The sequence below is a fragment of the Fukomys damarensis genome, unplaced genomic scaffold, assembly GCF_012274545.1.
Source record: "Fukomys damarensis isolate Sample0158 unplaced genomic scaffold, DMR_v1.0_HiC HiC_scaffold_21, whole genome shotgun sequence".
Classification (NCBI taxonomy): Eukaryota; Metazoa; Chordata; class Mammalia; order Rodentia; family Bathyergidae; genus Fukomys; species Fukomys damarensis.
The window spans coordinates 16824628-16838040 of record NW_022900933.1 but is presented as its reverse complement, the minus strand read 5'-3'; the positions used below and the strand labels follow the sequence as shown (position 1 = coordinate 16838040).

At 50.4% G+C, this 13413-nt stretch overlaps 1 protein-coding gene across 1 annotated transcript in view; it reads left to right on the top strand.

Moving 5' to 3' along the window:
• Positions 1-13413, top strand: part of Ltbp2 (latent transforming growth factor beta binding protein 2) — a 110352-nt gene that overhangs the window by 14041 nt on the left and 82898 nt on the right. The window contains exon 3 of the mRNA XM_010645640.2: positions 2742-2812. Coding sequence (XP_010643942.1) covers positions 2742-2812 — 71 coding nt within the window. The remainder of the gene's footprint in view (positions 1-2741; positions 2813-13413) is intronic.

Below are 13413 nucleotides of genomic sequence, written 5' to 3'. Positions count from 1 at the left end.
AGTTTCTCCCGTGCAGGGTCAAAACAAGTTTAACACGTGCAGTCCTTAAAAAGGAACAAATGTTGTCTTTCAAAAAGCCAGTGGGCCATGGCTGGCTTCCCACATGCTGTCACAATAGACAATGTGGGCAGCAATGTGCAGAACTAAGTCAATTAGTATTAGCTAACCAACAGCAAACCCCTGAGATTCAGGCTGAATTCTGCTTCAAGGCCCAAGTTGAGACCCCTGACCTCCTGCGGGGTTAAACTCTGCAAGGTTCTACGGCAGGTTCCAGCAGGTTCTGAAGATAGTCCAGATTCTAATAGAAGGTGTTGATCCCTTCCATTTACCAACTACAGAGATCTGGTATGCCTTTATTACAGTTGTTTACTCCTGTTCTATCTTCTGGAGCTCAGTACAATGGCCTTATGACCACCTGTGCCTCTGCAGTGTGGACCCAGGTACTGGCAAAACTAGAAGGCCCGAGAACAGGGCTGAGGTGGGAGTGGGGGTGGGAGGAATGCTGTAGGGGTGCCCGTGCAGCTGGGTAGTCCTCAGTGGTCTGCTCTGACCAGAGATGATTTGATTTCACAGGCAGGTGGAGGCCAGGTGAGCTTTGTAGAGGCCATGGAGAGCTGTGGGAGGTTTTCAACAAAGGGCCCATCTGATCAGATTTGTCCCAGGTGGAATGCAGCTGTGCCGGGCTGTTAGCCAGATGTGTCCCCAGCAGTGCCAGACATTGAGCTAATGTTTGCTGACTAGTGTCACCTGAAGGATGGTACTCATGATCTCTGAGTGGTATGAAGGCTGGCTTCCAGGGGCAGAGCCAGTGGGTCCTACAGCATAGGTAGTCAGGCTCATCTGTTTTCTGTGCTGGCTGGAACACCCTGAATGGCCATCTCCCAACTGCTCTCCTTGCTGGTCCTGTACCCAACCTGTTCATGTTGTCCTGGAAGGGACCCTCAGGGGCTCTCATTAGATACCTGACTTTCTCTTGAGTGTCTTCCCAGCCCAGCCTGGCCCCTCTGCCTGGCAGCCTTTGATTGTGGCCAGTCATTGCTGTATCCCTGACATTCCTCAGAGCTCAACTATGGGCAGGCAAGGCTGGCCTAGATGCTGGCCTCCTGCAGTCAGCCACAAAGCTGTCCCAAGGGTATCTAGGCTCAACTTGGGCTGGGCTCCATGCCATGACCTCCTAAGCAGGCTCCTATGTCCACAGTCCATGCTGTTTGGGTTACCACAGGTATCTAGTTTAGAAAATTCCCAAAGCATGCAAGCTGCTTCCTCAAAAAGACTTCCCAGTACCCTAAGAGGCATTGTTATCACAAGGGGTACTGACTTCCAAAAAGGTGAGCTCTTTTCCCCTTCCACCAGGGCACACTTTCAGAAACCCAGAGTCTGAGGCTCAGCCCCTTCTCTGGTGACTTGGGCCACCCCCAGGAGGAGGACTTCATGGAGCCAGGAAACTGCTAAAGGTGGCGGCTGAAGAGGCAGAGTCCTTAGCTAGTGGTATATTCTGGGAGCTCCCTGGGAGGCAGCTCCCCACAACTTTGGTCCAAAGGGCCAGGAATGGGCCTCAGCGTTTTCAAGCTGCAGAAATTTATTTTGAATTCTTTGTAAGGCTCCCAAAACCACACAAGCTTTGGGGTCCACCCAAATGTCAAACAATCTAAGTGGGACCAGATGCTCACCATACTGGCCACAGAGATCCCAGGAATGGCCACCCGCTCTGTCCTCTGGCCTCTGTACGTCTCTCTTCCACTCCCCTCTGGTTTCAGTGAGCACTCGTGGATGCATTCTGCTTATTGTACCAGGGCTAAGGAGTTAGGCACCAGAGGTTGTCTCTAGGAGGGCCCCTTCTAGGGAGTCACCCTAGTCTAGAAATTGGAGTCTGTAGATGGTGAGCTAGGGCTGGGGAAAACGCTGTTGCTGCTGGTGCCCACCAGACACCTGAGGGGGAGATTCGGACCAAATGTCATTGTCTCATGTGGTGGAGCCAGCACGGAGTCGCTGAGGGAAGGTCTCTGTCCCCAGTCAGTATTTTCCACTAGCCTTCCTTCATGGAACGTGCGCTTGTACTGAGAGTTTGTCACCCCAAGGGCCCCTCCTAAACAGACCTTGGAACACTGTTCCTTTAGATCCCCTCTCAGCCCTCAGCCTGCTCCCACACCAGCATGATAAAGACTGTTGCTACCGCTAGAGCACATTTGTTGGCAGGCAGCACATCTGTGTATCCTTAAGACTGCACATATGTCCAGCTTCTCTGGTAGGGCCAGAGCGCAGTACTTGTTTTTTGTTTTTTGTTTTTTGTTTTTCTGAGAGGCAGAGCAGAGTTGTAGTCTTGCTTAGAGTTGGAATAACTCAGGTTTTAATCAGGTTCTGGGGTTAACTGTTGTATAGCTTTGACAAGTGACTGAATCTCTCCGAACTTGCTTATCACCTTTAGGGTCCCTGTTTGCATCAGGTGCTAAACATTTCTGTCCTGTTTAGTCATCACAACCACCCAGTTAGGCACTGTCATTTCCATTGTAGAGATGACAGGGTGAGGTTTCCAGGTGCACAGTGAGGCTCAGCTTAGATCTGCATGATCCCATAGTGCCTGTTCCTGGGCCAAGTGGTCTCTCTGTGGAGCTGGGATTACTTTCTCTAGCCTGGCGGTGTTCTCCCAGGATCCACCTAAAGGGGGCAGAACTGTCAGGGGGCTCTGAATAGTCTTGGCTCTGAGGATCCTTGTGTTGACCTGGTTCTGGTGACCCCCACAGGAGGAATGTCTGCGGGGGACAGTGCTGCCCGGGATGGACGACAGCAAACAGTACCAATCATTGTATCAAACGTGAGTGTCTCCTGGCCCATCTTCCCATGTTTCTCTTGAGCTGGGCTGGGCTGAGGATACTAGGACCTAGAACAGAAAGGTCTTCCCCAGCCTGCCTCCTGAGATGCAGCCTATCTCCATGTGGAGGCGATGTGCAGTGGAAGAGAGGAAATTTTAAAATGCTTCCAGCTGGATACAGCTTTCTCAAAGCAAATCTCTGCTCATGTTTTTAAAGCTTGCTGCGTTCCCTCCTGCTGTCCCCCTGTATTAGTCCCACTTGCCCTGCTCTCAGGGTCCTGTGTGGGCCCACACATGCTTATGGCCTGCACACTAGCCCCAGAGCCTGGCCGTTTTACATCTCCAAGGCCACCATTCGTGTTGTGTTCTTGTAGGGCTCCCCCTCTGCGCTGGCCCCTGGCCTCTGTTACACACTTCCCGAAGATGAGCAGCTCAGGCTCTGATGCTAAGTCTGGAGCAGGCTTCCTTTGGACTGTCCCAAAGCTTGAAAGATTGGCTCAAATGAGAAGAAAGAGAGTGGTTCTCTTAGGTGGAGACCAAGAGTGAGGTGGGAAGAGCCGTGACCTCCATGCCTGAGCCTTTTGCTGGTGGTAGACAGAGCTCAAACATCCCATGAATGGTGGCAGAGGCAGTGACAATGACAGGAGCCAGTGCCTGTGTAATACTCATTTTATGCACTTTACATGTTCCCTAGGGCAGGTAGTGCCCCTGTCTGCTTGGTGGATGAGGAAACTAAGGCACAGAGAGGTAACTTGCTCAAGGTCTCATGGCCAGGTAAGGGCAGAACTAGAATTTGAGCTCCAGGATCCCCCCTATTAATATCTGTGCCCTGCTGCCAGACATCTTGCCTTTTCTCTCTGGACCCTTCTTTCTTCATCTGTGCACTGGGGACGGCAGTGTCCTGCTGCTGCTACTAGCTGACAGCTGAGTGTTTGCTGTTACCCAGTACTGCAGGCTCTTCACATGTGCTGCCTGAATTAAGCCTTTTGGCAGTCCTATGATGTGGGTATTTACCTACCATCCCTGCTTACTGCTGAGGGAACTGGGGCTTTGATTGGTTAGGAAATTGGCCAAGGACACACCAGTATAATACTGGACCCAGACTCCCATACTCTTATTGCCTTCCAATTCTAGCTGAGGCTGGACATTCCCACAGGTGACATCAGCAATGAGGGCTTGACAGCCCAGGGGCCCCCTTGGGTCCATGTCAGCTCCCCAGGCTCTGCTTGATTGTCCTCCTGTAGTCACCACTGGCTCTCCAAGGCCCAATCCTGGCTGCATAGTAGCAGTCTCACCAGCTTTGTCCACAATGACTGTGTCTTCCTTTGTCCAGACTGAGCATCTGGCCCTTCTCACAGAGGGCGTCACAGCTAATAGAGTTCATGGTGCTTTCAGCATGGTAGATGCCTTCTCTAGTGCCTCTCAGGATGGTGATGAGAGGGCTATGTGGCAGGGATGAGACAGGGTGGACCAGGCTCTGGGGTTCTGCCTCAAGCCTTATGGCCATGACCCTTTGCCTGTCCACAGATGTAGCTCAGGCAGATTCTTGGGATGTCCTGAAGACCTCCAGATAAAGAAACCAAATAAAAAATAAACAAGCAAGCAGGTCTCACAGCCTTTCCTTTTTAGGAAAGGATCAATGGGGTCTCCCAGAGGACAGGTCCTCTCTGGCTGTGGGCAGAGTTGGGGAGGAATATATGTTCATCTTTCTTCCTCTTCCTCTGCTTCTTTCTCCTCCTCCTCTTCTTCCCCTTCCTCCTCCTCTTCCTCTTCCTCCTCTTCCTCTTCCTCTTCCTCCTCCCCCTCCCCCTCTCCCTGGGCAATGAGTTACATCCCCAGCTCTCCATTTTTATTTTGAGAAAGGGTCTTGCTAAGTTGCCAAGTTTCTTTCTTTTTGCGTTGCCTGGGGTTGAACTCAGGATCTCGTACTTGGAAGGCAGGCACCATGCCACTGAACTAAATACGTGGCCCTAAATTGCTAAATTTCAAAGGCTGGGCTGGAACTTGCTGTTCTCTCTCAGCATTCCAGTGTGCTAGGATTACAGGTATGCAACACCACACCCAGCTTTCTTATGCTTTTAAAGGTGAAGAAAGTGAGCCACAGAGAGGTGGTGACTTACTCAAGGTCATTAAGGGGAAACCTGAGACAAAATCGGGTCTGAACCACTCTGCTGTGCGGAGAAGCTGGGGAAGAGGGTGGCCAGGTGGCTTTATGCTAGGCAGAAGCCCTGAGGCTGGGGCCTGCCACTGGTGTCTTTTTAAAGCACTCTCGTTGGTTCTAGCTGTGGCTGAAGTACAGAGAAGAGTTTGAGGTCCACTGCTGGAAGGTCTGCTTAGGGGTCACTACTCACATCTGAGTGTTCCCAGGAAACCTAGGGATCCTGTGAAAGAGCAGATTCTGATGCAGCTGTTCTGGGGTGGAGCTGGAGATTCTGTGTTTTGAATGAACTCCCATGGGTGGCTCATGCTGCTGGGCTGGGGACCACACTTTGAGAAGCAGGGCCTTGGGGACTCTGGAAGCCTTGGAAGGAGATTTGGAGGGAGGAGGCAGGAGGTTGGTATGTTCTAGAGAGCTCAGCCAGTGTAGGGGCCTCCCTGGCTGTTGGAGAGTGTTGCTGAGATTTGAGTGAATCTGGAGTAGGAGGCTTCATGGAGGATGGGCTTCCTCCCAGCTGCCTGAGGGGTCTAGGCGTGACCACAGCTGCCCACCCGCCAACCCTGGAGGCTCTCAGTTTCCCAACTTGCTCAAGATTTTCCGACATCCCTCTCTGCCAAACTGGAGTTTCATCACTGGAAAGTCAAGGTTGGGTGAGTCTGGAGGTTGTTACAGAACCAGTGTGTGTACACCCTCTTGCCCCAGCAGGGTACTTACTACTCCAGGATGCCTGGACAGTCATTCGCTCCCCCATGTCTTCCCTCCCCAGACCTCTCATGCTGCTGTCCCCTGGCACCACCCGGACTGGGTCATGCAGTCTGGCAGCTCTCCTGGAGGGCATTGTCAGGGTACCAGTCTTTCCTACTTGAAGCCAGCTTGTCCACTGAAGGGCTGTGTGCTAATTAGCTGGTCCCTATGCCATTTGCTAGTTGCTGTTTTGCCGCTAATCAGCCTAATGAGAACCACGTAGGCCATGGGGTGTTGGCCCTGGATGGCTGGGTCAGCGGTCTGTAGAATGTGGGGCTCTTGGCTTCACACCCTGACAGCTGACTCTTGTGCTTTCTCCAGGGACTTCATAACTCCCTCTCTCCTCTCCACAGCTGCCCTTCTGGTCCAGAATGTTCCTGATTTGGTCCTAGCAGTCTCACACATGTAGTGGTTCCTTCCTAGATGGAAGACTCTCCTCTGGCCTCCCAGATGCCTGTGGACCCAACCCACTGCCCAGGTGCAAAGGGCTGGCCCTGGCTTAGTCTTCCCCTAGCCCAGCCCTTTCTCCTCCTCTCAGAGAACCAGTGTAGCTCCCTGGAGGCCTCACTCTCTTCTCTCTGCCCCATCACCGGCCCTCAGGGAGCTGCTGCATCAGCAGGTATCCTTACGGGGTTCCCACCTTCTCCTTCCACTTTGGCAGGGTCTGGAGCTGGGCTATTGCCTCCTCCTCTGGTCTTGGTATCTGCCTTTCTTTCTGTGGCCTTGCCAGCTCTCCTTCGTGATTTATGTGTTTATGCATTTGTAGAAGCAGCTGGCTGGGGCCTGCCCTGCCCACTGAGCTGAGGGGAAGGACTGTAGGGTGTGGGGTGACAGTGTCCTGTTTATAGATGCTGCTTTTGGAAGACTGTCCAGGCTTCCCAGACTGGCTCACCACTATCACCACCCCACTGGGGAAGGGGATGTGAGGATTCCCCAGCCTTTTCATTTTCTCTCAGCCTGAATGCACGGGGGCTGGGATGCTCTGAAGAGGGTGCAGAATAGGGTCCCTGTAGCTGTTGAGGGGGCCTATCTCAGGCTCTCCACCCAAGAAGCTAGGCTCAAGTTAAGAGCATGTGCTTTGGATTCTGGCATGAGATCCAGAGAGATGTATATTTGTATCCCAGCCCATTATCCTTGGGCAAGTGACTGGCTCTCTTTTAGCCGTGGAGCCTCAGCCATAAAATGGGTATGACAGTCCATATAGCGCTGACTTTGAGGATAATGATGCTAGTACCATGTGTCAGGTACTATTCTAAATTTTATATAATTTTTTATCCTTACCATGATGCTATTGCTAGATTGGGTTTTCTCCCCATTTGCTGGTGAGGCTGGCTATTTGTCCAAGCCTTGCAGCAGCAAAGGCTGGATGTGAATCCAGTAGCCAGACTGCAGAGTACAAGACCTTATCTCCATGTGCTTGGCTAAGTGAGCAATGGTGTGCAGCCTTGTATATGGCTGGTTTAACTTGTATTTGAATGCTCGATCTGGGAGATTATGTTGGACTGCTTGGGCTTAAATATCAGCTTCACCATTTAGTGTCTATGTGACTATGGACAAGTTGCTTATGCTCTCTGTGCCTCAGTTTCCTCTTCTGTAACTAACCCTAGTTCCTGCCCCCAAAGTTCTAAGGAACAAATGAGGTAACTTAGGTTAAGTGTTTAGTTCAAAGCCTGGTATGTTCTATATGCTCTTTACATGTTTGGTCTTGACTTTGAGGGCAGGGACTGCCTCACTGTCCCCCCAGCATGCAGTGTGGCAGGTGCAGGGTAAAGGCTGGCCAAGAAGAGACTGAATGTGACCAGGAATAGTGGCACATGCCTGAAATCCTAGCAGTCTGGAAGGCTGATGCAGGAGAGTTGCACATTCAAGCCCATCCTGGGCAACTTAGTAACTCGGTGAGACCCTGTCTCAAAATAAAACATTAAAAGGGGACAGGGGTTGTAGTTGAGTGGGAAGGGCCTGGGTTCAATCCCTAGAACCACTAAACAAACAAACAAACAAACAAAGGACTGACTGATACAGAGCCTATCTGAGAGGTCCCTTCCTGTGAGAAGTCCCTTTTTGCTGCCCAAGGTTTATCAGCCATACTAAAAACTCCCCACAGGGCTCAGAGGCTCACGCCTGCTTGGTCCTGAGCCTTTCTCCTGTGGTGGCCACTGGAATCGGGCCTCATCTCAATCCTATAAGAACCTTATTTCTCCTGGTCTGAGTTCCTCTTGTCTTCCCGGAGGGAGGTTGCCTGGCACCATCCACGCTAAAATTGTTATCAGACTCATCTCTGAGGGGAAGACTGGCAAGCGGCTATTCCCCAATTTTGGAGCCAGACTGCCTGGCTTCAAATCCTCGCTTCAACACTGAATAGCATGGTGATCACGAGTGATCTAAGCTTCAGTTTCCCCATATGTCAAGCAGTGGTGAGAATGGTATCCATAGTAATTATAAAGTTCTACACCTGAAGCAGTTAGCCCAGGGCCTTTCCATGGAAAGTGCTTAACAAACCTCAGGAAAAAGGGTCAGGGCAGGGTGGGATTTTCAGATTTTTTACTAACTAGTTAGAATTGCCAAGAGCCAGAGGCTTGGGTACTTCTGCATGGAACATGCTATAGGACTCAAGCATTGGCAGGGATGCATGGAGAGGAAGGCTGAGGGAGTAATTTATAATCTCATTGGAGACACAACTAGTAAGAAGGTGCAGTTCCAGCAACATACCATGTAAATCTTCCTGGTGAACAGCTGAGTGTCCCCACTGAGGCTCTTTGCCCAATGGAGTATTTAGGAAATGTCCTTGACCAGGAGCTTCCTGAAGCCAGGTGTTGGTTCCTCCAGCTCCAGTGGAGTGTCTGGCCTTCTTTACCCAGTGATCTGTATCCTCTATATGTGCTTGGTACATGTTTGTTAAAGTGGCAACAGATCACACAGGTAACCTGGAACTTTCCTTCCACCATCTCCAGCTGTCTCTTCTCAGTATCCTTGCTGGCTTCTCCTTTTCTATCCAACATCTTAAGGCTGACTTTCCCCAAGACCTTCTAAATCCCCTATTTGAAAGAGGGGACTGTGGGATCAAGCCTAGCATAAATGGCCACCCATTGTTGTGCATTATTATAGGCACCATGCCAGATGATCAGCATTCAGCAATAATATTAATGCCCAATACTTACCCTGCTAGGATGCACTAAACACTTTAACCTTTCAACCCTAGAGTGGCCCCCATGCTATTCTGTGTCCTGGTCCCTTCTGCTCTCCCTGACTGCTGCGTCTCTTCTATCCACCACTAAATATTGGGTTTCCTGGGACTTAGTCCTGGGTTCTCTTCTTTCCTTCCTCACTTCACTGATACTGAAATGATTTTCTGCTTTCTCACAGATGAAAACATTGTTTCTGGGCTAGATGTACATATATTTTCAGCCAAACCTCTCTCCTGATCTCCAGGCTCCTGTGGCTTGTGATGCCTCCCAAACAGCCCAACTTGGCCAAATTGAATTTGTGATTTCCCTTCCTTTGACCCAACTCCCCATCCAGGTTTTGACTTTCCTGTGGAATGATATCCCCAGATGCGTGGGGCCATCCAGGATACTGTCCTCTTGCTCAGGCTTTCAGGCATCTGGGACACCAGTCCCTTGCCAAGCCCTGTTTGGTTGACTTTCCAGTTCCCTTGTGAATGTGTCTGTGCCTCTCTGCTGCCCCTGCTGCCTCTTTCACAGCCTCTCAGCTGCCCTCCCTGCCAGCCCCGGTTTCCTCCTCATCTCCTCCTGCAAAGTGCCTCAGATCAGTTTAGCTCTAAGCCTGGGTGCTCTGTACTCACCCATCCATCATGTGTTAATCCATGTACTCACCATCCATCCATCTGGATTCATCACAGAATCCAGCCTGGATTCCTGGAATGTGCCACCTTCAGGCCATGCACATGCTGCTCTCTCCCCTCCTTCATTCCCTTTTCTCTGTGTAGCTGGCCGTTTGTCATCTTTCCAGTCTCTGCCTCAAGAGTCCCTCCTCTAAGAGGCTGCCTGCAGCCACCCTGTCAAGAGCTGCTCCCACACCAGCCTTATTATTCTGGAGCTGGGCCCCTTGACTGTCACCCCGCCGCCGGCTCACATCACCATTTCTGTTCTACTTCTTTGTTTAATTATGTAGTGATGGTCCCTCTGACTAAGTTAGATGCTTCATGAAGAAAAGGACTGTATCTGTCTGGTTTACCACCCTGGCAAGTAGTAAATACTGGTCCATGATCACTTGCTAGATAAAGATACGAGAAGCTAAGATATACTCCTAAGTGAAATAAATAAGTCCCACATGTGTAAATACCGAATAGTTTCCTTGGTGTGAATATTCTGCAACAATGCATAAGATTCTAATAAGATTACTGACATTTAGAAATGGGAGGAAAGGAGCTAAAGGTGTAGGGAAGGTGTGATACGTAGGGGAAGAACAAAAAGGGAAAAGAAAAAAATGTGAGAGAATGAAAAGATGAAAATAAAGTGTTTGTAGATGGGGAGGGGAGGAGGGGGTGAAGGGAGGGCAGAGGTAAGGAGAAAAAAATGAGAATCAAGACTTGCCATGTAAAGGTACATGATCCCAACAATGAATGTAACTGTACTGTATCCCTAAATGTACCAATAAACTCAAAAAAAAAAAAAAAAAAAAAAAAAAAAAAAAAAAAAAAAAAAAAAAGATACGAGAAGCTCACAAAAGAATAGAACTGGTCCAGGATCACATGGTTAGAATCCAAACACTATCTGATAGCAAAGCCACATTCTTCTTGTGCTTCTGCTCTGCCATAGCTGAGTAGCAAGTGTTCCTTCCTGACGTTCCTGGGGCCTGGCCTGGAGCTGGAGTCCCAGGTGGATGGTTCCTTGTCAGCCACACAACTATCTTCCATGTCCCAGGAAAATAGTCATCCCAGGCTCATCCATGATGGTGGCCATCCCACGGCCCCATCCCACCCTCTTTTACTTCCACAGGTTCCTCTGGCACCAAGACCTCCCAAACCTGCCTCTCCCACACAAGTCTTCAAGGCTATAGGGATAGATGTGCCAGAGGTCTCCCTCCTCATGTCTGCTGGAGCTGGTGAGAATTAAAACTGCTCTCTGCCCCAGGCCCTGGCCCTCGGCCCCCAAATGGCCCAGCATCGCAGCATTTGTTAATGCAATTAACAGGGCGGTCCAGGCTGGGAGACCAGGGCCAAGGTCTGACTCACACCTCCCCTTCCTCCCCTCGGTCCGCCAAACGGTAGAGGCCCACTTGGCTTGCCAGACGGTGTCTGCAGAGAGTGCGCCGGGGTCCAAGAACGGCATCTTTCTCTCATTAGAGGCTTTTATGTGAACACAACTGCTATTTTGGAGCTGGGCTTTTGGCTGGCCGCTGAGCCCTTATGCTGTTTCCAGCAGTACATAGCAGCGGCCCAGCACAGCTGTGTGGGAGTGAGGTGAGACCCTTGCACCCTGACTTCTGCACAGCCTGAGGGCTCAGACCAGAGGCCAGGGCCTGGGGGAGATGGCTCCTGGACAGGACTTTTTCCCACAAGGTCCCTGGTGGGTCCTGAGGTATATTTGAACTAGACAGGGATTCTTGGGGGTCTCTGATATCAGGGTCCCCCTTCCTCTGGAAACCAAAGGTCATGGTTATGAAGTTACAGCTTGGGCCCATAGGTGGATACCCTAGTGAGCAAATTTCAGAGATAAACTGAGGCCTCTAGGTCCAGTCTCGGATGAGGTGCCCCGGTAGAGGCTGAGGAAAGTATTCTGTCTGGATGGGTGGTAGCTGCCAGTTCAGCAAAGACTTCTGGGTAAGAAAGAGACCAGGTAGCTCAGGGGAGAGGTCGTTAGTATCCCAGGACACAGATTTGTGGAAAAGTGGAGGTTTAACCTGAGGAGTAGCTGAGTGTCAGGTGTGAGGGCAGGGCCTGGTCTGTCCTGGAACTGAAATTCCTCTCACTGAGAGAGGGTGGCACTGGAAAATTCGGAGAAAAGGAAAGGTTTAAGATAGTGCCACATCTCATGGGTCAGGCAGAGGGAGAAGATGTCCTGGGACTCAGGAGAAGGAACAGATGACAGACACCCTGCCTGGCAGTAGAGTATGGGGGAGGAGCAGCATTGGTTGTACTCAACCCTGGAAGGCAGCCCCTGACACTGCACCATCTCCCTCACTAGGACCTTGACCTCACCTTTTCCTGGAAAAAAGGTCATGGTGGAGAAGTGCAGAAGCCTTCTTGCCTCTGGTTTTTTGGTTTGTTTTAAGTTTTGCAGGGCTGTCCACTAGAATTTTTGGTGAAGATGAAAATACTCTGTATCTTGCTATCTCATGTGATAGCTATGAATTGCATGTGGCTATTAAGCACTTGAAATGTGGCTAGTGACCCTGAGGAACTGAGTTTTAAACTTCATTTCATTTTAATTTAAATAGCCACATAGGCTGCATTAGATTGTGTTGAACAGTACAGTTTTAGAGTTACAAAGTATGTCCACATCCAGGATCTTGGCGGTGATTTAGGACAACTTTTTGAGACAAGAGTTTCCAGCCCCATTTTATGGGTGAGACAGCTGACACTCAGGGAGGCATCTCAGTGAGATGAGATGTATCCAAGCTCATGCAGGCGGGATGTGGCTGAGCTGGCAATCAGTCAAATCTGCCTGGCCTCCCACCCTGTGTTCTTTCTTCTACCAAGTAGTTGATCACCAGAGGCTCTGAGCAGATGGCAGCAACAGCTTGCATGGCAGGAGCTTTTTCCGGAACCCCCCCCCCCCCGCAGCCTACCCAATCTGAGTTTGATCTCTCCCAAACGTAGGGGTTTTGTGTGGAAAATCTGAGCGTATCTCTGCTGGACTGCTCTGGAGTGAGGGAAGGTAGAAGGGGGTCCAGCCAGGAAGGTGGAGGTGTTGGGAACAATGCCTTCCATTTCTTGCTTTCAAAGCAATTTCAGTTTTCTTTCCTTCCTCCCTTTCTTGGCATCCTGTTAACTCCATAGAGCTGAGCTCTACACATCTCTAATGCTCAGTGGAGAAGACGGCCAGGGAAGGTTGAAGAAGACAGGGTTCTTTCCAGAAAAGCCCAAATGATGAATGGCTGCAGACTGGTGTTAGCAAGTGGGCACAGGGAGGACGGGTGACAGTGTAGACTTCCAGTTGTCTGAGAATGCAGTCATCTGGCAGGGAGTGGCTGGGACGCGTTCTTCCTAGTGAAGATCAACTCCTGGAGGGCCAAACGTGGACACCATGGCATCATGCTGATGACCTCGCACCAACACTCAACCATTGAAGACTCATTAGGCCCATGTAACTCATGCTGGACTGATTCCTGGATTATAGGGTGTGATCTCTACTCTTTAGGAAATATCAGAGGATGAAGGCTTCCTGCCCCACCATGGCTAGAGGTTGTCTCTTTCATACTCCCGTGGCACTGTATGAAGCTGCCTCTGCTGGGCTCTCGGCGCCAACCTCTTTGCTTTGTGCAGCAGCCCCTCCCATGCTGACTCTGAGATGGCCAGTTTCTTTTTGATAATCAAATTTTGAAATCTGTGCTTATTTGATACAGTACTGTTTGGCTTCGGTCTCCTTTAGACAAAAGGAAACACAGCCCTTCTTGCCCCTCTCTCCTTCCCTCCCTTTCTTCCTTCCTTCCTCCCTCCTCTTTCTCTTTGCAGTGGTATTAGGGATTAAACCCAGGGCTTTCACACTGAGCTACATCCTCAGCCTTTTTTTTTTTTTTT